The 24743-nt window shown below is 44.5% G+C and overlaps 1 protein-coding gene across 2 annotated transcripts in view; it reads left to right on the top strand.

Annotated features, from left to right (window-relative positions):
* Nucleotides 1–24743, top strand: part of FLU (Tetratricopeptide repeat (TPR)-like superfamily protein) — a 53427-nt gene that overhangs the window by 3230 nt on the left and 25454 nt on the right. For both annotated transcript variants that reach the window (XM_086507206.1, XM_086507205.1), the window contains exon 2: nucleotides 14293–14482. In XM_086507206.1, coding sequence (XP_086363332.1) covers nucleotides 14293–14482 — 190 coding nt within the window. The remainder of the gene's footprint in view (nucleotides 1–14292; nucleotides 14483–24743) is intronic.

Below are 24743 nucleotides of genomic sequence, written 5' to 3'. Positions count from 1 at the left end.
ATGACAGCCCCTTGTCTGGAACCCCATGGTTAGCACTCAGAGAGACCACTTGGTTGGTAGTCGGCCTCATGTTTCCTGGGGTCCCATGGCAGCAAGTCCAGCGCGCTCTTTAGGTGACTGGTTAGAGTTCACAGGCTTGTCAGAGGAGGTGCAGGGTTTCCAGCTACATGGCATGAGAGGGGTGCAGAGCATATGCCAGGACATCTCAGAGGCAGTTCCAGCTGAGCGATTCACGTCTCTCGAGCCAGTAGCACCCAGGTGGATGGGAGCCTTCACACGACTGGAGGTTCTCATCTCAGTCAGGGGCTGCTCAGAGACTGTTCCATCCCTTTTCTTCGAGCTTCAGGATGGGGGACGCCTACAGCGAGTTGCAGTAGAGGCCCCGCAGGTGGTAGAGTACTGTTTTCAGAGGATCCGAGTAATAGGCATTTGTGGGAGGACTTGTGTCATAGATCCTGACCCAGCAGCTCTTGAGACTGGACACTGGAGGCTATGGGCTTGGGAGTGTTGTCCACTGGCACGAGTACAGTGGGATCTTGGTGAGTGGCTCTGGAGGGACCCCTTCTCTTCTGCAGACCACCCAGGAGTCCCTTTCTTTCAGTACACTGTTCGACTGGGACGTCATATACTAGCAGCACAGAGAGAGGCCCGCCCCGCTGTAGCACCTCATTGGCAGGAGGAGGGTCTCACAGCTGAGTTATTGGCAACCTTTTGGGAGAGGTTGTGGGACTCCAGACAGCCAATGCGAGTCACCTTGTTTCAATGGCTGGTCGCACACAGGTCGCACACAGAGCTAGAGCAGTTGGGAACTGGCTAGTGCATAGTGGTCTCTCGGCCGCATGTGCAGCTTGTGATAATCTTGTGGAGAGTCAGCGTCACTGTCTTTGGGACTGTCCCTTGGCCCAGCAGGTGTGGCTGCGAGTTCTTTGGCTGATGCCTGCTCTCTCCACGGCTCGACAATACACTTGGGGAGGAGCGGTGTGGTCCACCCTCACGGGCCCGACACTTCAGTTTGAGCTATCTTCCACCAACAGGATGATAGTGATGTAGGAGGGGCGACCTACACTCCAGCCTGATACAGAGCTTACTCCACATGAGTGGTGCAGTGAGAGAGAGGAGTGTTTGGAGCTCATCAGTGGCTTGACACTCTGGTTCATCTGGTGGGCCAGTTGCCTCCGCATCTTTGAGGCTTGCCCTGTGCCACCAGCAGAGACTTCGCGATTTTTGGCTAGAGCTGATCCATACTCTCAGAGGACAGCTTGAGGGACTACAAGGCAGCTCCGACCGCATGCGGGAGCGCAGAGAGGCCTTCCTTCGACTCTGGCGTCTTGGGCCTTTTTACACCATGGTCCAGGGTGTACTTCGATGGCACTACCGACCACCTGTGTGGCGTTTCCCTCCCCCTATTTCTTGATTTAGCCTCATTGTACATATGCTGGTTTTTTCATTGGGAGAGTCTCCCATCATGTTTGTTGTAGCCCTCTCTTGAAGAGGTGGTTGTACCCCTATGGGCAGTTTCAGTAACTAATAAAAGGATCTTTTTCTCCGGAAAAAAAAAAGTCCAATTATGAAAACACAACGCCTGTGAACCAGGTGCATTTGATGCGAAAGTTGGTGAATGTGCAGCTTGATGACTCGAAGTCAGCTTCTGAGCATTTGAGTGCTTTTACAGGTGTGTTGAGTCAGTTGCAGAACAGTAGGCTTCAACAATTTAATGATAAGCTGAAAGCTATTTTCTTGCTTATGACACTGCTAGATACTTGGGATATGTTGGTTGTCTCCTCGAGCAACAGTCTCACCCTCACGTATGACGGTGTGAGAGGGTCTATTCTCAATGAAGAGATTAGACGCAAGTCTAGTGGTGAAGGTGACAGTTCTGCCTACAATGCAAGAGGTAGAAATCAAAAGCGTGATGCAGGCAACAGGACTCAAAATAGAAGTAAGTTCAAGACAAAGGATAAGGATGTCACTTGTTATCAATGTGGCAGAAAGGGTCACAAGAAACTCGATTGTAGGTATTTCAAGAAAGAGCAGGAAAGGAGGAAGGAAACGCAAGATAAGAAGAAGAAAGATGAGAAGAAAGGGGAAAAATCAGCAGGTGATTCCTCCAGGGATATTGAGAATGCAAATGTATCCTCTAGTGTGGTCATTGAGGAGTTGTCAGACGTTGGTTGCGGCTTGATGTCCCTCAAATTTGGTGATAGCTAATGTAGAAGACATGCTTATCTCGAAGAAAGATGTAATTGATGCATTGCTTAGTGCTAATGATAGACTATCCCATTCTTGGATAGTGAATTCTGGTGCTTCATTCCATGTGACTCCATCTTTGGAGTGTTTTGCTACATATGTTGCAGGCAATTATGGCAAGGTGTACCTTGGTGATAATTTTGCTTGCAATATTGAGGGAATGGGTACTATGTGTTTGGCTCAATGGTCAAGAGCTTGTGTTGAATGATGTCAGGTTTGTACTAGGCATTAAGAAAAGTTTACTATCTGTTGGCTAGTTAGATGCACATGGTTATACTATCATCTTTGTTGGGGGTTCATGGAAGTTGCTTAAGGGCTCTCTGCTTGTTGCAAAAGGGTCTAAAAGAGGTACTTTGTACTATCTTCGATGCAAAGCTTTGCCTTACAAGTTTCTTGCTGTTGTTGAAGTTGCTTCACACACGGAATTGTGGTATAAGAGACTTGGCCATATGTGTCACCAGCGTGTGACTACTATCTATCCTTTTTGTTGATTTCTTTCTTATTATCTATTTACTTTCACTTTTTGGAAACACCCCTCGGGAAATCTAATTGCCGTGCATTGCATAGCTAGTGTGGAACTGTCCAGAGGGAGTCCAGGCTTGAGGGCAAGAGAGCACTAAGGTTGGACAAGGACTATGGTTAGCCAAGTGGGGTCATTGACTAGCCAAAGTGGAATCCTTTGCTACAGAGGCTACATTTCAATTCTGGATGTGGCCGCAGTGTACAAAGAGGGTCGGATGACCTAGAAAGATACAATGGCAGCATCTCCTAAAATTTAGGGAACTGCTATTTTGGGACCTGAAAATGTCTTCGCGTCATTACGTGTAGTTTGACATGGGGATCATTTTGTTACTCTGTGGCCAAGTCAACAGAGGCTGCAGGTGAGATATTTTTAGACCGGAGGGTCTAAAGTGGGAAAATGCACAAATGAGTGACACTTGGCTCTCTGATGCCAGTTTACTACTTATAGAGAAGGCAAAAACGTGATTTATAGCTGGGAGGCTCATTCTGCAAGTTCCTGTCACAGGTTAAGAGCTATGGAGTGCTTGCTTTCCCTCCTATGTATAGTGCGGTGCCAGGAGTGATGCCCTGCACGCTACGCACTGCCCTCTCTCTCCTCTATGGCAGTATGTTATGCCCCACTAGTGGGCTTTTCATTTGACCAATGTACAGTTGTGTGGGTTCATGCGCGATTGCCGAGGCAAGAGCCTCTTGCACAGGTACTGGATTAGCTAGCGGCTAATCCCCCCGCAGGTACAGGTGAATTTGGAGAGGTTTCACGCCAGAAATCTCGTCCGATTCAAAGGGCAAGTAGCCCTACAGGTGCGGGAGCTCGAGGACTTGCTACGGATGCGACCGGCATGCGAAACGGAGCCCGAAACAGTAAATTACAGCCTGCTGTGTATTTTTGCAGGTTTAGGGTTTTAGCCCTAAACGGACCCTAATACCCCCAGGAGGTTCGGGGACGCAAGGGGACCGCTGCACAGGTGATTTGGCGCATTTTCAGGGCTGAAAACAGAGAATTCAGCGTGCTGCAGATTCTCGCCAGGTTTTGCAAAGTGCCCGTATGCGTCGGGAAAGTCGGCCAATGCGTGGGAATACTGACTGTGAAGGGTTCTAGTACAATTATGTTGCCGAAATCGGGCTGGAACAGTGGAAATTCAGCCGAGTTTGTGCGGGGCAGCTTGTAGGGAACCACAACGTTTATTCCCTCTTTTGAACAATAAAGAAATACCGAAAGGGGCGCCTAAGTTAGGGGCCAATCTGGTGTCGGTCTTCTCATACAGGTGCATTCTAGTATCTGTATCCCATTCCCCTCTCTTGTGTCACTAAAGTACATGTAAAATAGACGACTAATAATGGGTGAAAGCTAAATCAAGGTTTGAAGTAAAGTCTACCGCCCTTTTTGGATTGAACAGGCCGGTTTCAATATGAGGCAAAAGGATATTGATGTGCTTTCCTCTTTGAAGAGGATTGATGTAAAAGGAAAAAACTTGGATTTTTGTAATGATTGTCTTTATGGAAAGCAAAAGAAATCTTCTTATTACTTGGGTGTCTCTCGAAAAGCTAATCCTCTTGATTTTATTCACTCCAATGTATGCACTATGCCTGTTAAGTCTTTTGCTGGTGCATTGTATTTTGTTACATTCATTGATAACTGTACTAGGAAAGGATGGGTGCATTTGTTGAAAAGTAAGAGTGAGACTTTTAATGCTTTTAAGAAGTTTCATGCTTTTGTCACTACTCAAGAGAGTGCTAAGATTAAATGTCTCAGATTTGATAATGGAGGAGAGTATGTATCTGCTGAATTTCAGCGTTTTTGTGACGAAAATGGGATTAAAAGGGAGTTGACAGCCCCTTATAATCTGTCTTCTAATGGTGTGTGTAAGGTGCAGCGGTAGTGAATGTTGAACTTTGCTCAAGATGAGTGCTCTGAACTGTGCTCAAGGTTCCTTTTACTTACAAAAGGGAGAGCCTTCCGTCCTTTAATGAGAGAGTGCAAGTGATCACAAACAAGTGAATAGACACTGTGCGTGAAGGTGCATGAGACTTAAGATAGAGAGAAGAGAATATGACACCAGAATGTTGTCAAACCTCCTCCGAAGGCCCCACTCTCTATGGCGAGAGCGGTCTACTATTGATTGCACAAATCTCTACAATGCTTTGGACTTGCCGACATAGAGAGAGCGGTCTACTATTGATCGCACAAATCTCTACAATGCTTTGGACTTGCCCATGATGTCGACAACGATGAGGACGACGACGAAACGGGCTAAAATCTGAAAACGCTAAGGGCTGAAATCTGCAAATCTTTATCTGCTGAATTCTGACTCTACGACGGCGATGACGACGACGCGCTGAAAACGCAGATGCTGAAATCTGTGTTTTCCGGGCTGAATCTGTAAACTACGCGGGATCTGACCGTGCGGTGAGGATCTGCTGCGAGAAGGTGAGATCTGCGAGGTTCGGGGGTTCTACTACGGGTACTAAATGTTGAAAACTGAAAACGCCGAGTCTAGGGCTGATTCCATTGCGAAGATCTGCAAAAACGCTGAGGCGTCTGGCTGATGCAAAAACGCTAGGGCTGATTTGTCTTGATCTGCAAAAATGCTGCTGATCTGCTGTTGTAAACTGTTAACGCTAGGGCTGATCTGTCTTCTGCTGTCGCCAGGCTGTTGCAGATGCAAAAACACTGGCTGATCTGGGTGCAAAACGCTAGATCTTCTTGCAGATGCAAAAACGTTAGGCTTGCTAGGGTCCTGCTGAGAAGGTGCTTGTTGAACTGAGTTCCTGCTATCTCTTCTGCCAAAAAGTGCTAACTCTGGTTTGCTTATATATTATCTTAGCAAAATTGCCTTACCTAGTTCCCAACAAAAGTCACTTAATAAATAAGTGAAAAATGTCAAAATTAGGGAAAATAGGTTTAATGACCTGGAAAATTCCCCTGATGGATTCTGATGGGAATACTGATGATCATGGTGTTTGCAACCGGAGGATATGCATCTAATCTAAGTGACTGGTCATGCACGGTTTGCGAACAGACTCACAGAAGTGCCAGATCACTTCCTATTCTAGACTGACTTGACGGAACTGAACCCTGGTCATGCTGTAGCTTGTCCACGGACACATAGGGTTGGATGTGTCACGTGACATCCCCTCCTTTTCAAAGTGAGGTACTGGTACCGATCTGTATGGCGTCGAGGGAGATCGCCAATAGCATCCGGAATCCTGGAAGGGACTCTTCGCCGGCCCACTCTGATGTGTGGGTTGTGCGGTACTTGAACTTCATAAAGGTTTGCAATGCTTGCTTCTTTGGGCCGCGCCAAAAGCGACACAGTCTTTTGTGGCTCCTTCAATGCTTCAACTTCGTCCAGAGTCATACTTCTTTCTTCTTCAAGAATCTCCATGGTTGAAAATTCCTAAAACCACTTCCAACACAAAAACATGAACATACCTATTCTATGTAAAGTGACTGGAAAAAATCTTGTCTTCCTCAAGGACTGTGCATGTAATGTAGATGAACAAAGAGACGGAGTGCCAAACCGTTCACCACACACACGCAAACAATGAAATCACATCTTTCGCTTTTGATCTGAAGCAACCAACTGTGACAATTCACAACGGAAATGCCGATGCTTGGTGCTCATACTTTCATGTGCTCTTTCTACAACTGTGTCGTGCCAAGGGAGACATGGAATGTGACTTCCTTGAATGATTACTTTTCAGCTTTTCATGAACAATCCGCATACATCCGTGCTCATTCATGAGTGAAACGTGCTCAACGTACAATATGTCATGCCTAGGAAAAGGGATCACATAAAGACGCTGACTAAAATTAGGAAACGATCGCGAATGAAACACTTGAACAATGCGTGCTGACTAATCATTCTAGCACATAGTACTTCCTGTAAGGGTTCTTTGGACCTAGGCTCGAGAGCCAAGATCGGTTCTTTGGACCTCGGCTCGAGAGCCAAGATCGGTTCTTCGTGATTGATCGAATCTTCTTGTGGGGGTTCTTTGGACCTCGACTCGAAAGCCAAGATCGGCTCTTCGTGATTGATCGAGTCTGCAATGAGGTTAGCTTCACTAGAAAAAGCATCAACTAACTCATCATTCTTGTGAACAATCACATCTTCTTCATGCAAATCATCATGCTTGTGAGAAATCAAATCTTAATCATCATGCAAATCATCATGCTTGTGAGAAATCACATCTTGATCATGCAAATCATCATGCCTATCATTATCATTCAAATCATCATGCAAATCATTGTCATTCAAATCATCGTGCAAATCATGTGTGTCTTGCTTTGGAGAAGTAGAGACTGAGAGAGTCTCCTTTTCCTGATTCTGTGCAAAGTGCACCTGCACTTGAGAAAAGAGTCGCAACATCTCTTGCATTCTTGCTCTGTTCTCGCGATCAAATCTTGCTTGTCTTTCTTTGTTCTTGCGCTTGTGCTCACGCTCTATGGCTTCCATTTTTGCGTCGTATTCATGATCTATGGTTGCCATACTTTCTTTGTAGGCCTTTCTTTATGCTTCTCTTGCTTCGCCTTCGAACTTCTTGTCCATAAACAACTGCGTCAACTCCTTCATAGGAGTTAGTGCAATCCTTGGCGTAGATGGGAAAGGGGGAGGGTCGGAAAAACCTCCTTCTTCGCCTCTTTCATGCTCATCACCTCCAAGCGAAGTATCCATTCCGCTTCGAGTGATGACCATCCACTGAAGTCTTGGGTTCTTGTGGGTTCTTGTGGTCTTGGGTTCTTAAGTTCACGAGGAACTTGGGTTCTTGGGGGTCTTGATTCTTGGGGTTCTTGAGTTCTTGAGGTTCTTGCGGGTCTTCTTTCGCTTGCAATTTGTGTTAGAGAAGGATCTTCTCTTCACCCGAGTTTCGCTCTTTTCCGCGGGCGCATCCCTTGGCGGCCTTGCGCTCACACCAAGGTTGCTTTTTTCCACCTCACGTCGATTGGCCGGCCGCTAAGTGCACGGTCCGCTCTCAATGAGTGAAAAGAGGCACAAGGGAAAGCTGGACAAGCCCTTCTTTCTTAGGTTTACTGTCACTCTTCAAAAACACGATTAGGAATTGACACGCCCAAGTGAACTTGGGTTCGTGCGACCTCAACAAGCAAAAAAAATTATGTGGTTCTTGTGGTTCTTTCCTTGAGTGATACAGAACACTGCCAAAGCTCTGATACCAATGTAAGGTGCAGCGGAAGTGAATGTTGAACTTTGCTCAAGATGAGTGCTCCGAACTGTGCTCAAGGTTCCTTTTACTTACAGAAGGGAGAGCCTTCCGTCCTTTAATAAGAGAGTGCAAGTGATCACAAACAAAGTGAATAGACACTGTGCGTGAAGGTGCATGAGACTGAGAGATAGAGAGAAGAGAATACGACACCAGAATGTTGTCAAACCCTCCTTCGAACGCCCCACTCTCTATGGCGAGAGCGGTCTACTATTGATTGCACAAATCTCTACAATGCTTTGGACTTGCCGACGATGTCGACAACGATGAGGACGACGACGAGACGGGCTGAAATCTGAAAACGCTAAGGGCTAAAATCTGCAAATCTTTATCTGCTGAATTCTGACTCTATGTCGGTGACGACGGCGATGACGACGATGCGACGACGACGCAGATGCTGAAATCTGCGTTTTCCGGGCTGAATCTGTAAACTACGCGGGATCTGACCGTGCGGCGAGGATCTCCTGCGGGAAGGTGAGATCTACGAGGTTCAGGGGTTCTACTGCGGGTACTGAATGCCAAAAACTGAAAACGCCGAGTCTAGGGCTGATTCCCTCGCGAAGATCTGCAAAAACGCTTAGGGGTCAGGTTGATGCAAAAACGCTAGGGCTGATTTGTCTTGATCTGCAAAAACGCTGTTGATCTGCTGGTGTAAACTGCTAACGCTAGGGCTGATTTGTCTTCTGCTGTCGCCAGGCTGTTGCAGATGCAAAAACGCTGGCTGATCTGGGTGCAAAACGCTAGACCTTCTTGCAGTGCAAAAACGTTAGGCTTGCTGGGGTCTTGCTGAGAAGGTGCCTGTTGAACTGAGTTCCTGCTGCCTCTTCTGCCAGAAAGTGCTACCTTTGGTTTGCTTATATATTATCTTAGCAAAATTGCCCTACCTAGTTTCCAACAAAAGTCACTTAATAAATAAGTGAAAAATGTCAAAATTAGGGAAAATAGGTTTAATGCACTGGAAAATTCCCCTGATGGATTCTGATGGAACACCGATGATCATGCTGTGTGCAACCGGAGGATATGCACCTAATCTAAGTCATTGGTCATGCATGGTCTGCGAACAGACTCACAGAAGTGCCAGATCACTTCCTATTCTAGACTGACTTGACGGAACTGAACCGTGGTCACGCTGTAGCTTGTCCACGGACACATAGGGTTGAATGTGTCACGTGACTGTGTGGCTGAGAGGTATAATCGTACTTTATGCGAGAGAGTGCATTGCATGTTGTCCACTGCTAATCTTTCCCAAGAGTTTTGGGGGGAGGCATTGAAAACTGTAGTTCATATTTGCAACCTCTCTCCTAATAGTACGCTGAAAAATGACATTCCAGAGAAGGTTTGGTCTGTCAAACCTGCCTCTTATGATCATTTGAGAGTATTTGGCTGCGAAGCTTTTGTTCATGTACGCAATGACTTGAGAACAAAGCTTGATATGAAGTCCATTAAAGGAGTCTTCCTAGGTTATGGGGAAGAAGGTGAAATGGGCTATAGAGTGTGGCTACCACAGATTAGAAAGGTAATATGCATCCGAGATGTAGTGTTCAATGAGGCAAAATTGCTTAAGAATGCTCCAAAATCTGATGCTGACAAGAAAACAGTCAGATTTTAGCCTTCCGTGCCACCCATTGATGTTGAAAAAGAGTATCATGTTTCATTACCGCAAGCTGAAATGGATAATTGGCCGGTTAACCTTGAGCCAGAAGAGGTAGGACATGATATTGATGCTCCTAATGAGGATGGACAGCCACCTGAATTGGCTGAAAATGATTTTCAGCAGCATGATAGAGCTGAAAATGAGTTGTCCTATGATGTAGAACCGTTGCCTGAGAATGTAGATCATCGGGTACGCAGGTCAACTCGTTTGAGAAGGCAACCGCAGAGATTTAACCCCTTGTAATGTTGACAGATGAGGGTGAACCTCTTACATATAAAGAGGCCAAATCATGTTAATCAAGCAGTAAGTGGGAGCTTGCAATGCAAGAGGAAATGAAATCCTTGTATGCAAATGATACTTGGGATCTTGTGCCATTGCCTAAAGGAAGAAAGGCTCTTCCTAACAAATGGGTGTACAAGATTAAGATTGTGGATGAAAAACCCAAGTACAAAGTAAGATTGGTTGCAAAAGGATATACACAAAAAGAAGGAATTGATTTTCAAGAAATCTTTTCCCCTGTTGTAAAGCTTACAACTTTATGTGTCCTTTTTGCTCTCGTTGCGGTGCTTGATTTGGAATTGAATCAAATGGATGTAAAGACAACGTTTTTGCATGGTGACATTGAAGAGGACATATACATGAAACAACCTGAAGGTTTTCTAGTTCCTACACGTGAGGAACTTGTATGCAAACTGAAGAGGGCTCTGTATGGTTTGAGACAATCATCACGACAATGGTATAAGAAGTTTAACACTTTTATGCTGTCTCAAGGATTTAAACGTAGCCATGCAGATCATTGTTTGTATACGAAAAGGGATGAAGATGGTAGTCCCATCATACTTGTTCTCTATGTTGATGACATGCTGCTTGCCAGGAAACATAAGACTAGTCTTGATGCTCTGAAACGTAAGCTAAATTCAGCATTTGCTATGAAGGATTTGGGTGATGCAGAGCATATTTTGGGCATGCGTATTAAAAGATGAGAAAGTTGAAATTGTTGTTTTTATCTCAAGAAAGGTACATTGCAAAAGTACTTGACAGATTTAATATGGCTGATGCCAAGTCTCTTGGGGTACCTTTACCTCCATACACTAAGCTTAGCAAAGCAGATTGCCCAAAGGATGAGGTGGCATTGAAAGCAATGAAGATGCATCAACTTGTGGTTCTCTTATGTATACTATGGTTGCCACTCGTCCCGACATTGCTTATGCAGTGGGAGTTGTTAGTCGATACATGTGTAATCCTTGCAAAGCGCATTGGGGAGCTGTCAAATGCATTCTGAGATATTTGAAAGGTACACAATCAAAGTGTATTTGTTATGGCAAAAGTGACTTGAAGCTGCAGGGATATTGTGATGCAGACATAGCAGGTGACATGGATACCAGGAAATCTACCAGTGGATATGTATTTGCCATTGTTGGTGGTACAGCCTCTTGGTGTTCTAGGTTACAGAAAATTGTGGCATTGAGTACTACTGAGGCTGAATATATTTCAACCACAAAGGCTTCAAAGGAGGCCATTTGGTTGGGCAGACTTGCAAAAGAACTTAGCATATCTGCTCATACACCCGTGTTGGGTTGTGATAGCCAGAGTGTTGTCTATTTAGCCAAAAATGCCACGTTTATGCGCGTACCAAACACATAAATGTGTGGTACCACTTCATACGACAGGTATTGGAGGATGGTCTAATCACCTTGACTAAGATCCATACACAGGATAACCCTGCAGATGTTCTCACCAGGAGTCTTGCTAAGGCTCAACATGAGCATTGCATACAGCTAGTGGGAGTTGGTTAACTTAAGTGTCATTTATGCCTTTAAGTGGGAGGTTGTTGGGTTAAAGGCCTAAATAACCCCTTTTTGTACATTTTTATACATTGTTCAGGTTCTGTTCAGGTTCAATATGAACCTGGACACATTTTTAAAAGTTACTTATAATAAAAGTGGGAAAACCCAAAACTCACTTAGTGAGTTTTCCCCAAAAAAGAGCGTGCCTTCTCTCTCTCTCTGCTTCGATCCCTAGCGCTTCCTCTTTGCTGCACTGCGCCTCCTTCTTCTTGCCCCAATCCTGCACTACATCGTGATGCGCACCTACCGGTACCCTTTGCTTTGCGCTTTCATAAGTGAGGCTCCCCAAGGAACATATATAAAGGCCCTTGGCCTCGGCTTTTACGTAGGCCAAGCAACCCTGAAAATCTAGTGCTTTTAAAGGCAAAAGCTCATAAGCCAATGCTTTTAGTAACTTTCACCCAAAAGCTGCCAAAAGCCATCGACCTATTACCACATCATCAACCTACGATTTGTGGTGCAAATCCCATCGCAAATCGTCGGCTTCCATGTGTCTCCTTATCCGGTGTGGGGCCGCTTGAGACTCGACTCTTCCGTTGTGGTGTCACTAAGGAATTTGCCGTTCCAAGAAGCAAATGGTCCTACTTCCACTACAAACTTGCAGCATGGAAGCGGAATCATTGGAAGAGTGGTATGTGACATGCCGCTGATGTGTTCTCATACATGATACTGAGGTGCCATCGATAGAGCACCGGATGGAGTAGCTGATATAGCAGATGGAGCCCCAGAACTAAGTACAAAAATTTGAGCATGGGTGGTCAAAAATACGGCACAAAATGTAGGACTATACTAATTCTTGCCGAGTCACAATTTTACACTGAGAGCTTTTTCTCTCGCTAGTTAGTAAAGAAGTTGACTTTTGAAAACTTCAATATAGAGATATCATATGATTTAAGTGCATTTACCACCTATAAAAATAACCAGTGCTCTTTAAACTTCTTTAGGCCAAGTGCCTGGGTAGGGCCCAAGCTGTAAAACAAATCTGATGCTTGTGGTCACACAAAGCATTTGTAAACTCTCTTCATTAATAAATACGCCAGGAGCGCTCGACTTGAGTGTCACTACTCTTTGAAGAGGAACTCCGCTTCTTTCATGTCACCTCCATTATGATTCAGTTGTTTAAAGTGTGTATGAGTGATTCTCTCGTTGGCACGTGGTGCATGTAGCCGCGCATCAACTCCTCCACTATGTGTAGCATCTAAATATCCTCATGATCATATACCTCGTACTGTCTGCTTCGTGCATGGGCTTTGAAGTCTCCCAGGAGGAAGATCTTACCTAGAGTGCAATAGTACATGATGTCTTCATATAGGCATGCGTATCGTATTTGGCCCCGTATCCAGTTCGAAACTCCAATGTGTGACTTCACAAGTGGGCTAGGCTAGTCTATGTCCTGTAGGCCACGAACTAGTAATATGTGGACTGACAATCATAGTCACAAGGGACGCATTCCGGGACGGGGGAACGGGGGACGGGGCTGAAATGGATTTTTAGTGTAAAAAAGAGAGCGGGACGGCAAGTGGGGACGGAAAAGTGGGGACGGGAAGCCCGAAAAAGGGCGTCCCCTGTTACTATGCTGACAATCAATGAGGACCTGACCGTTTCTGTAATAGGGCTTCTTCTACCCTCGACATGCATGCTCACTAATGCTCTATCGCACCCTTGTGAGGTCATTATCAAGAAAAACTAGGGCTCTCTCCAAGCCGTGAAGCATGACTCTATTCCTCTTGAATAGTGGGTGCTCTTCATCCCTAGATTGGAGGATGAGTGCTATCCTCTAGGCTCGTTTTACTCTCCAAGCTTTGGCAAAAGGAGAGGGTCCTTGTGTAACAATCCAAGAGAGTGAAAATGAGATCTTATACAAATGGAAGTCCCAATGAGTCTTTAATACTCACTTAGGGACAAGTGATCTAGAGAGATGCAACAGATGGAGCGTTCTAAAAGTCATGCCAAAAATATAAAGCCTGTACTAAAATATGGGCGCCTTAGTAAAAGAGGGTTAAAATGCTTTAAAATTGGTGAAAGTGACCATAAAATAGGCTTGGGCAAATATGGACAAACAAGTATCCAGAGCCAAAGTGGTCATACCACCTTGAGATGCAAGCCTAAGTATCGGCAAAGATGCAAGGTGATCTTTGGTTTCTAAAATAGTCATGTTTTTTATCTCTTTACAAATTAAGTGTTTTGGTCTTAAGTATCATAATGAATTCATAGCATCATTTTCTTTTTAAACAAGATGTATTATTGTCATCATAGACACTCTTTTTATTTTTGAGATAAGTCATTTTCACTGAGTATTTTCTTTTTACTTGCTAAAGCCTCCTTTCTTTTATTGTTTTGCATTCGTTTGAATTTTATTTTGTATAAAAGCTGTCCTTTCTGGAATTTCTTCTATTTCCAAGTTGTAGTTTTAGGTCTTTTACACCTGGTGAAGGTTTATCTGCTCCTTATTTCATGGCGTAAAATGTAGCCTACAACTATTGATGGTTAATGAGGAAGACAGCTTATTGGTTCTTAAGAGGAGATGACTCAATAGCTTGTAGTCAGCTGTCATCTTTGGAAGAGCTAAGCTGAACTGTGCGTTGTAATCTGCGTGCTGCAAGAACGAAGGTTACTTTGCCTTGGAGTTAATGGCTAGTGACCATGCCAGTATTGCTCTCATTGATTCAAATTTATGTATGCACACTAGTACCACTGTTTCGTCTTTAATCTGTACTTGGTTCCTTTTGCCTAGAAGTTTGTGGAGCATATGCAAACAGCAGGATAAACAGGGTTTTTTAAAATTGGGGTTATTGGTTTCAGATTCAGACAAAACTACGATCAACTGCTTGCTGGGCATCCCTTGCCGCTTTTGTTTTAGCAGGCACAAAAGAGGCTTTGGCTCTTGAAGATGGGGCTATGGCATCATCAGGATTATCTTTAGCCAATCCAGAAGTCATGTATGCAATTCTTGCCATTGAAGCTATTGCCCTTATTGGAGCAGCTGTGGGAGGTACTTGAACTCTCTTGCCTTTTGTACCATGTTACCCCTTCAGCTTTGGAGCAACTATGAAAGCATTGAGGTTTGATTATTGTTAATTCTGATTAAAAACCCTATGTAAAGAATCATCAAGAAACTACTGACTAAAAACCCTATGTAAAGAATCATCAAGAAAACGAAGTGTTTCAGAAGGGTACATCATCAATTGGTTTCAAGCGGATATAATTTTGATTTCAAAAGTTGGAGTGAGACAGTTTTTGCCAAAAGCACTCTTGAATTGTGACCAAGTCTTTGGAGCAGAGAGTTTAGCAATAAGGGCACTCTGCCATTGCCAAGCATTCTCTCTAAGAAATCCCGCCACTCTAGCAAGCTTGGAATCCTATGTGTAATTCTTTTTATTGAAGATGTGGAACCACCATTTTTAATGGTTTGGAGCCTTGCAACATGGGTGGAGGTTAATAGGGAAGTAATCTGGATACATTGGGTAAGGTCCTTGCATGGGAGTATCCAACGGTCCAAGTGGTGGTGGGGGTGGTGATAGCACAAAAGAAATTGTAGAAGCAAGAGGAATTTGCAAAATATGATTCTTGTTGTCCATGGTGTGGAAAACACCTCCCATCAAAGAAGACTATGGAGGAGTAGCAACAGGAGTACAAACTGGAGGAAGAATTTTTTTAAAGGTGTAACAGGGCAATTGAGGAGGTGAGGTCCCACGGACATTGGTAATAGAGGGAACAGGTGGAATAGCTGCTGCAACAGAGTCAAAATCTTGGAAAGGTTCCGGAAATCTTCACTCTTCACAAAAGGTGCAGACTGTTCTGAAGCAATAGATGTCTGCAATTCTCGAACAAGGGTCGCCAAATATTCACAGTCAAAGGGAATACTTGGGGGAGTCTTAGGAACAGTAGGGTTTTGGGGAGCTCTATTGGTTGCCTCTGCCAAAGTTGAGCTGGATACGGATTTTTTTCCATCGGAAGTGATCGTTCTTCTTGTGAAAACAAGAAGAAGGCTGATCTCTGATACCACCAGATTCCTCTTGGGTTGGGTTATTCATTCAAATACACAAAGCTGTAGCTTAAAGACTTGAACAGAACAGAAAAAATCAGAGTCGAACTCTGTAGATGACATGAGAGTGGTGTAATTCCCCTCAAGCCAAGCACTCTTTGTGGTATTTCTTTGTTAATTATCCAAGATAGTTTACAAGCGTGTGCGATAACGTACTACTAGGGCTTCAATTTATAGGCACTTTGGCCGGAAAAACAACTTAAAAATCGTCCTATAAAAATTAGTGCACTAAAAGCACCTGAAATAATCTAATAAGTCATCTGCTTTATCAGTAATTGTCGCCCAAAAGTGGCCTGGCCAACATTAAGCTTCTTCATGATCCCTGCCGTGAATCCCGGAGCAGGTTCTGCCACAGAATTTGGGTCTCTGCTCACGGGTCTTGGTCCAGCTTGGCTTGGGTCTTTAGTCGGATCTTTCTCCTCTCTTCAGGTCTCATGCCACGTCACCAAGTGGTGATGCACACCTCCCCTTAGAGAAGAGTAATCACCCCCAATTACATTTCCAATTCTCGAGTAGACATTGACTTCATGTAGACATGCCAATGACCATCCCCTCGGAATAGTACATTCTCTAAACATGCATCCTCACAAAATCCAGTTTCACATAGTTCACACTGAACATTGATCTATCTGGTCATCCCATCCTTCTCAAAACTCTTGATAGTCGTCTCATCCTTTCAAAACTTTAATGCACCAAGTTCACCATTTGTGTAGTCATCTCATCCAAGCCGGAACTTTTGATGCACTAGAATTAAAGTTATCCAAAGTTCATGCTTCAAGATGCAATACAATTCACAATTGCATGACTCTCAGATGCATTCACTTGGACACGACTGAATAAAGTGCATTATATACTGAGTAAGATTTGAGAGAGAGAGAGAGAGAGAGAGAGAGAGAGAGAGAGAGAGAGAGAGATATGAGATGAAATGTTATATTAAACGTCTTCAAAAGGCCAAAATGACCTATGAGACCAAACTGATACAATCCTTATGGATCTAATCCAATGTCTGGGTACAAAATTAAAATGAAGTAAACTAAAAGACTAAAATCGTCATACTGAAATCATCGTCGTCATCATCATCATCCATGCCTGAGGATGCCCGGCATTGGGCGTTGTCCGAGAAAGTATTACATCGGTCACTGAAGAGCGGAGACAGGGAGGCGACTCTACATTGCAAGATGCTATTTTGCCCCCAGCACATCTCATTATGCATCGCCCAAGGGGGAGTCACCCTACATGATATTGGTTGGATGAGGACATATGGGAGTTCTCTAGGGATGGAGGTGTCGTTCTTTTGGGAGACTTCAATGCCAGGATGGGCCAATCTTAGACACCTTTCTACGAGACCTCAGAGGAAATGTTGAGAGAATTGGATATCAGTGATATGGGATTGGCCAGGCGTTCGCAGAATGAAGAGCACACTCGATATGGGGGATATCTGACAGATTTGGGGACTGCACATGGACTGGCCATCTTGAATGGCCTCTAGAGATTTCCAGCGTCGAGTGGGTTCACTTATTTTCCTCATAGACATGGGGCCAACACAATGGATTCTGTTTTGGCTCAGCCCAGTTTCATACCCTCTATTCAGGACTTTGCAGTCGGGCCCAGGCCTATTGGGGCAACAGTAGATCATGCTCTCCTCACGTTTACTGTCTCATTCCAGTTCAACACAGCTCGACAAGCACAAACACCTACGCATAACTGTTAGGGAATAAAGGCCTAAGTGCCTTGTACTTATTAACTTATAAGTTAAAAGACTTATAAGTGAGGGGGCCCAAGTGTGAATGGCCCCGTAGTCACTTACTCATATACTCAAAGGTCAAGCCCAAATTGGTGCTAGCGTGACTTCTCCCAGATTCTGACGAGCGTTCTCTCTCTCTCTCACGTTCTTCTCTGCGTGTGCTTCTTCAGCGCCTCTCTCCTCTTCTCCTTCACTCTCATTGCATAGGATAGCAAGTGGGCTCTCTCTCCTGCTCCCCCAAACATGGTATCAGAGCTTTAGGGTTTCCAAGAGAGCCATCTTCGCAACACAGATCAGAATTTTGTTTTTGCTCGCTGCGGGAAGGATATTCAACCGTTTTCGATCAACTCTGTCGCGAAGGGATCCTCTCACCGTGTAGAATCGACCTCCGGTGACAGTTTCCCCAAAATTAGGGTTTCAAAAACTGGCGAACAGCAGCCTATTTCTGCTGAAATTGACCAATTTCGGGGTCAATTTGATGCAATTTCATTAGGGCAAGTCTCACAGGTCAATCTTACAGGTGTTTCCACCAACGAGGTTCTGAAAATTCAGCAAAACAGGTGTTTACAGGTCTGATTTTTGCCCTAAAACAGGGAATTTCAGCAAGCAAATGATGTATACACCTTGTGGAAACCTTTGGTAAGGGTCTGGCAGTGAATGTACGCCGTTTTGGGGTGATTTCGCGTGAAATTTGCTCGCTGTTTTTCTGTAACAGCAAGCTGTTTTTTGCCCGATTGCGCACATTTGGGCGTGTTTAGGTCGGCAAAACAGGGTTTCAGTGATTGCAAACACTGAGTGTTTTCAGTGTTTTCAGGGTTTCAGTGTTTGCAATCACTCAGAATGGCTTCTAGCAGTGAAAGTGGCAATTTGTTGCACATTCGCAAGCTTGAAGGTGCCCATAACTTTGCTATATGGAAGAAGCAATGTTATAATGTGATGTTGCAAAAAAAACAGGCGAAACCTATTAAGTTACAGGGTGTGAAACCGGTTGATATGGAGGTTGAAGAATGGGAAGAAGTGGACGAGTTGGCTCGCTCCACGATCATGCTTTCGGTGTCTGACAATTTACTCTTCAATGTAGAGAATGAGCAGACAGCATGGGGCATGTGGAAGCGTTTAGACGAGTTGTATGCACAGCAGAGTGCTGCCAGTAAAGTGTATTGGCTTAAGAAGCTTATGGATCTCCGCATGAAGGAGGGCACGCACATGTCAGTGCACCTCAATGAATTCAATTCTATTTTCAGCCAACTGACAGAGCTGAAATTCACGATTGATGAGGAGTTCAAAGCCACTTTTCTGCTATGCACATTGCCCGAGAGTTGGGATGTATTCCGGACAGCTCTTAGTAACTCAAGTGCGTCACTTAAGTATGCAGATGTAGAGAGTTCTCTCTTGATGGAAGAGATGAACAGGAAGAACACCACAGGTGGGTCTTCTAATGCATTGCACTTGAGAGGCAGGTCTCAACAGAGGGAGAAATCTGACAGTAAGGACAGGGCACGCAGCAAATCTCGTAGGAAAGATGTTGTGTGTCATCATTGTGGAAAGAAAGGGCATTATAAACGGGAATGCTATGAGTGGAAGAAAGAGAAGAACAAGGGTGCTGAAACTGATGCAAAGGACAAGGGAAATGCCAAGAAGAGCACTGTGTTGATTGAGGAAATCAATGTTGCTAGTAGTTGTGACAGTGACAGCAGCACTGATGTACTCAATGCCTCTTCTGTGGATGCACATACCCTTGCTATGGGTTCTGATGTGGACATGCATACTTGGATTCTTGATTCAGGTGCCTCCTTTCATGTAACACCTCATAGGGATTGGTTTACACAGTACTCAGGTGAGGTGCAGGGCACTGTTTATTTGGGAGATAACTATGCATGTGACATTGCAAGTATTGGCAGTGTCCAGTTTTCCTTTGCTGATGGTATGACTTTTGTTTTGCACAAAGTGCGCCATGTGCCACAACTCAAGAAAAGTTTGATTAGTACAGGGCAGTTAGATGATGCAGGCTATCACACCACTTTTGGTGATAGCAAGTGGAAAATTTGTAAAGGGGCTCGGATTGTAGCCAAGGGTTGTAAATCGGACACTTTGTATCCTTTGCATGTATCTAGTGTGCGTGACCATGTTGTCGCCGTAACCGAGCAGCCAAGTGTTTCTTTGTGGCATGGCCGGTTGGGACACATGAGTAAAAGAGGAATGGAAACTCTGTCTCGTTGTGGTTATTTGCCGTGTTTGAGGTATGCTGATTTTTCTCATTGTGAGCACTGTATTTATGGTAAGCACAGTCAAACACCGCACAAAAGGTCTATTTCTTTGAGGTCTGACAGGTTAGACTTAGTGCATTCCGATGTATGTGAAATGCCACAGTTGTCCTTAGGGGGAAAGAAATATTTTGTCTCGTTTATCGATGATGCTACACGTAAGGTGTGGGTGTATCCAATACGTGCTAAAAGCGATGTTTTGGATACTTTCAAGAAGTTTCTTGCGTTTGTTGAGAATCAAACTGACAAGAAGCTTAGGTCTTTGCGCTCAGACAATGGGGGGGAGTATGTATCAAAAGCATTTATTGACTTTTGTGCTACTAAAGGTATTAAAAGAGAGCTCACGGCTCCTTTTAATCCCTCTCAGAATGGAGTTGCAGAGAGATTGAACCGGACTATCCAAGAGAAAGTTCGGAGTATGCTCTCACATGCTGCATTACCTCATGGTTTTTTGGGCAGAAGCTGTGCAAACAGCTATTCACTTGATTAATCGCTCACCTAGCAAGGCTTTGGGTGGAAAGGTGCCTGAGGAGGTGTGGTCTGGCAAGCCACCCTCATATGCATATTTAAGAGTGTTTGGTTGTGAGGCCTATGTTCACATCCGGAGTGAACTGCGCACCAAACTAGAACCAAAGTCTCATAAATGCATTTTCCTAGGATATGGTGAGGATGGTGAAATGGGGTATAGATTATGGGATCCCGCATTACGGAAAATCATACGCAGCAATGATGTCATCTTCAATGAGAATTGCATGCACAAACAGCCCACAAAGGTCGAGGAAGTGCGCCGGGTTGTTTTTCGTGAAGATGTTACATATGGACAGCCAAGAAGGCCCAATGTTCAGCAGCCTTTACATGCTGAAAATGGTGCTGAAAATCAGCCATTAGCTGCTGAAAATCAGCCCCAACAAGTTGCCATTGATGCACCACAGGTAGGGGAACAGGTTGATGCTCCTAGACCGCCCGTTGTTGCGATGCAACCGGCTGAACAGCCTGCTGTTTTTGATGGTTTACAGGCTGAAAATCCACCTGTTATGGATCATTGGGTGCGTAGGTCTACTCGGGTGACAAGGCCCCCCGATAGATATGAACCGTCTTTGGACTATGTCATGCTTACTGATTGTGGCGAGCCGTCTTGCTATAAAGAGGCTATGCAACGGGAAGACAGTAAGAAATGGTTCAAAGCAATGGTTTCGGAAATGCAGTCTTTGGAGAAAAACCATACATGGGACTTGGTTGATTTGCCTAAAGGGCATAAGGCTCTGCCATGTAAATGGGTTTACAAGACCAAGGTCACATCTGATGCTTCTTCTAAGTACAAGGCACGTTTGGTTGCTAAAGGGTACAAGCAAAAGCATGGTGTGGATTTTGATGAGATTTTTCTCCTGTTGTAAAGCTTGCCACATTACGTCTTGTTTTAGGCCTGGTTGCTTCTGAAGATATGGAGTTAAAGCAAATGGATGTCAAAACAGCGTTTTTGCATGGCGATTTGCTTGAGATGATCTATATGATGCAGCCAGAAGGTTTTGTGTCGAAGGGGCAAGAGAAGAAAGTATGTAGACTCTTGAAAAGCTTGTATGGTTTGAAACAGTCTCTCCGTGCATGGTATCACAAGTTTGATACATTCATGAGGTCTCAAGGATACAAAAGAAGTAATTCTGATCACTGTTTGTATATCAAAACGGCAAGTGATGGATCTCTTCTATTGTTGATTTTGTATGTTGATGACATGCTTATTGCGGGTAAAAATGTCACGGAGTTGAATGCACTACAGCAAAGCTTAAAGAATCGCTTTGACATGAAGGATCTTGGTGATGCTAATCATATTTTGGGCATGCGTATCTCTCGAGATAGACCCAACAGGCGTCTGTATCTATCTCAACGAGATTATGTTAATAAGGTGCTACATCGTTTTCATATGGATGGGGGAAAGGCACTTGGTACTCCGCTGCCTCCATATGTAAAACTGACTGCACATGACTGCCCAAACACAGATGATATGCGGGCTGAAATGGCCAAGATTCCTTATGCATCAGCCGTTGGCAGTTTGATGTATGCTATGGTTGCTACACGTCCGGACATTGCATTTGCGGTGGGAGTGGTAAGCAGGTACATGAGCAATCCTGGCAAAAAGCATTGGGAAGCAGTGAAGTGTATCTTGAGATACTTGAAAGGCACTAAAGACTTGTGCATTTGTTTTGGGAAGAGTGAGACATCTGTGCATGGCTTTACAGATGCAGATTTTGCTGGACATCCAGATTGCAGGAAGTCTACCTCTGGATATGTGTTTACATTCATAGGAGGTGCAGTTTCTTGGATCTCTAGACTGCAAAAATGTGTTGCTTTGTCTACCACTGAGGCTGAGTATGTGGCTGCCACTGAGGCATGCAAAGAAGCTTTGTGGCTCATGCGTTTGGTAGAAGAGCTTGGCATTAAGTCACCGGTTCCTGTGCTACACTGTGATAGTCAGAGTGCTATTATGCTTGCAAGGAATCCTGTTTTTCATGCCAAGACAAAGCACATAGAGGTGAAGTATCATTTTATCAGGAGTGTGCTTGATGACAAGAGCATTACACTTGTCAAGGTGCACACAGATGACAATCCTGCAGATCTTTTGACCAAGAGTCTTCCAGCAGAGCGGTTTGCATATTGCCGACAGATGATGGGTGTTGGATGAGTAAGTGCATGATCAGCCGATGTATCATAGTTAGTTGATTCTTTGATCTCCCAAGGTACATTGCCTTTAGGTGGGAGGTTGTTAGGGAATAAAGGCCTAAGTGCCTTGTACTTATTAACTTATAAGTTAAAAGACTTATAAGTGAGGGGGCCCAAGTGTGAATGGCCCCCTAGTCACTTACTTATATACTCAAAGGTCAAGCCCAAATTGGTGCTAGCGTGACTTCTCCCAGATTCTGACGAGCGTTCTCTCTCTCTCTCACGTTCTTCTCTGCGTGTGCTTCTTCAGCGCCTCTCTCCTCTTCTCCTTCACTCTCATTGCATAGGATAGCAAGTGGGCTCTCTCTCCTGCTCCCCCACAATAACCGATACAGTTTTACTTCAGAGACCGATTCTCTCTACATAGATGGTATCTAAAGACACTTATGCACAGAGGATCCAGGAAGACCTTTAGGGGAGCTCACTTATATATTGACAGAGCCACTACAGGATACAGCAGCAGAGGCATACCCATACACTGAGCCTGAGCAGCGACAACGTTCTGGGAGCACACCCCAAAATAGCTGGTATGATGAGGAGTGTAGAGAGACCAGAGCCCGACTTCAGAGGGAGGTACTTCTAGCAATCACGGATTGCTTCTCGACGTTTGGTACGTGTAACAGACTTGGACACTCCAAGTCCAGAATCAATCGCGACAGCACCAAATAACCACTTCAAAACAGTTCACAGTCACAATTCACAATAGATTTGCACTGGCCTGACGGAGTTCCGTGCCTAGAGATATTGGCCCCAAAGACTGGCGTCCCTTTCGGTATTTCTTTTTATATTAATCAGTGTTCAAAGTACAAGAGTGGTTGGGTCTCACTCTCAGACTCTGCGTCCAGATGCTCTGCAGAGTGGGAGCCCAATCCACAAAAGCTTCAAATCAAAAGCCTAAAAATAAAGCAGAGTTTTTCTGTCTCACAAACTCTCTGGAGCTTCTCTGATAATTTGCGTAGAGAAAAAGAAGCCTTCCGTAAATCACGCCGCAAAAAGTGGATCCTAACGTACGATGCCACGTCATCCTGTCTCCGCAAATTCTGGGATTCAGCCCTACTGCCATTAGGATTAGGGTTAGGGTTTCTAGCAGGTTTTAGGGTGAGGGTTTCCAGAATTTAGGGTTTCAGCAGCAGTTAGGGTTTCAGCTCTCGGGCAGCCACGTCATCACTTTGTGACATACCCCCCTCTTGAAAGCATTGTAATCGCCCTCGATTATGCCTACAAAACAGACAGGCCATAAACCGTCTTAGCAGACACTGATTGTTAGTACCTACGTACCAGGAACACACATCTAGCACATGTACCAATCGACAGTCACATCATAGGACATCACATGACATTCAACATTCATTCGGATCTTAGACCATGATTTATCGGCAATGTAGCTAGCAATCGCATCTAGATCCAATTGGGACCTCATCGATGTCCGATTGACTAACCCCTATTGCAACCATTGGTTATTCGAGATCAATCGGACCAAAATGTTGCAGTCATTTTGTCTATCAGTTCCTGCACTTAAAAAGAAGTCAATAACAAATCAATATCATATTTAGGAATTCCGTTTCATAAAGTCATACAGCAGAATACTGTCAGCTTTCAGTATCCAGGAAGCTCAAAGAGACATCAGTGTCTCTAGTATCAAAATCAAGGCATCTGTTGACAAAGCAACGGAGTAACTCCCCTCTTGTGCATCCCACTGCACTAGATCTCCGGCCAAGCTGAATTCTGGGTTCCATTTGGAGTAGACTATGCTAAACCAAAAGCCTTGAGGTAAAGTTTCACAATCTGAGGAGTATCTGCTAGGTCCTCCTCCTCCATCCACTTTGCATCCAATGTAGGATAGTTCTTGAACTTAACCAAGAACCGCCTTTGGACTTTACCTTTATTCTTCGTATCCTTATGTGCCAAAATTTGTTCAGGAACAAGGATCTCCTCGTTTTCTTCCACTTCGGGTTGCTCATCAGGCTCCCCATCATTAGGCACGTCACCTTTAAAAAGTTTCAAGAGACTCGCATGAAATGCATTGTGAATCCTCCAAGTGTCAGGCAGTTTCAGTCGGAAGGAGACATCATTTATCTTTTTAGAGATCTGGAAAGGTCCGTAGTATCGCATATTAAGCTTTGGAAAAAGCCTCTCCTTTCCCTTTTTCTTTCTCAGGCGTGCCTTCTCAAAACATAAGAGCACCCAATCATCCTCCTTCAATTTCAAGTCGCGACGATGGTGATCCGCTGTCTTTTTCTGTCGTTCTTGAGATTTCTGCAAAGCCTCGCGAACCTTGGCAAAAGCCGTATCTAAGTCTCGCGTATATTCGTCCGCTTCAAAAATCTTATCTTTCGTGCTTAGGAAGGGTGGAACCTTCGCAACACCTTCAACAATCTCAAATGGCGCCTTCCCTGTCGAAGAGTGTATCGTGTTATTGTAGGCAAATTCCACCAAAGGTAGGTACTTTCCCATTGAGTCTTCTGATCCAAGATATAAGACTTCA

Source organism: Adiantum capillus-veneris, chromosome 30 (genome assembly GCF_014529385.1).
Source record: "Adiantum capillus-veneris isolate H3 chromosome 30, ASM1452938v2, whole genome shotgun sequence".
NCBI lineage: Eukaryota > Viridiplantae > Streptophyta > Polypodiopsida > Polypodiales > Pteridaceae > Adiantum > Adiantum capillus-veneris.
This window is presented reverse-complemented; position numbering and strand designations above follow the sequence as displayed.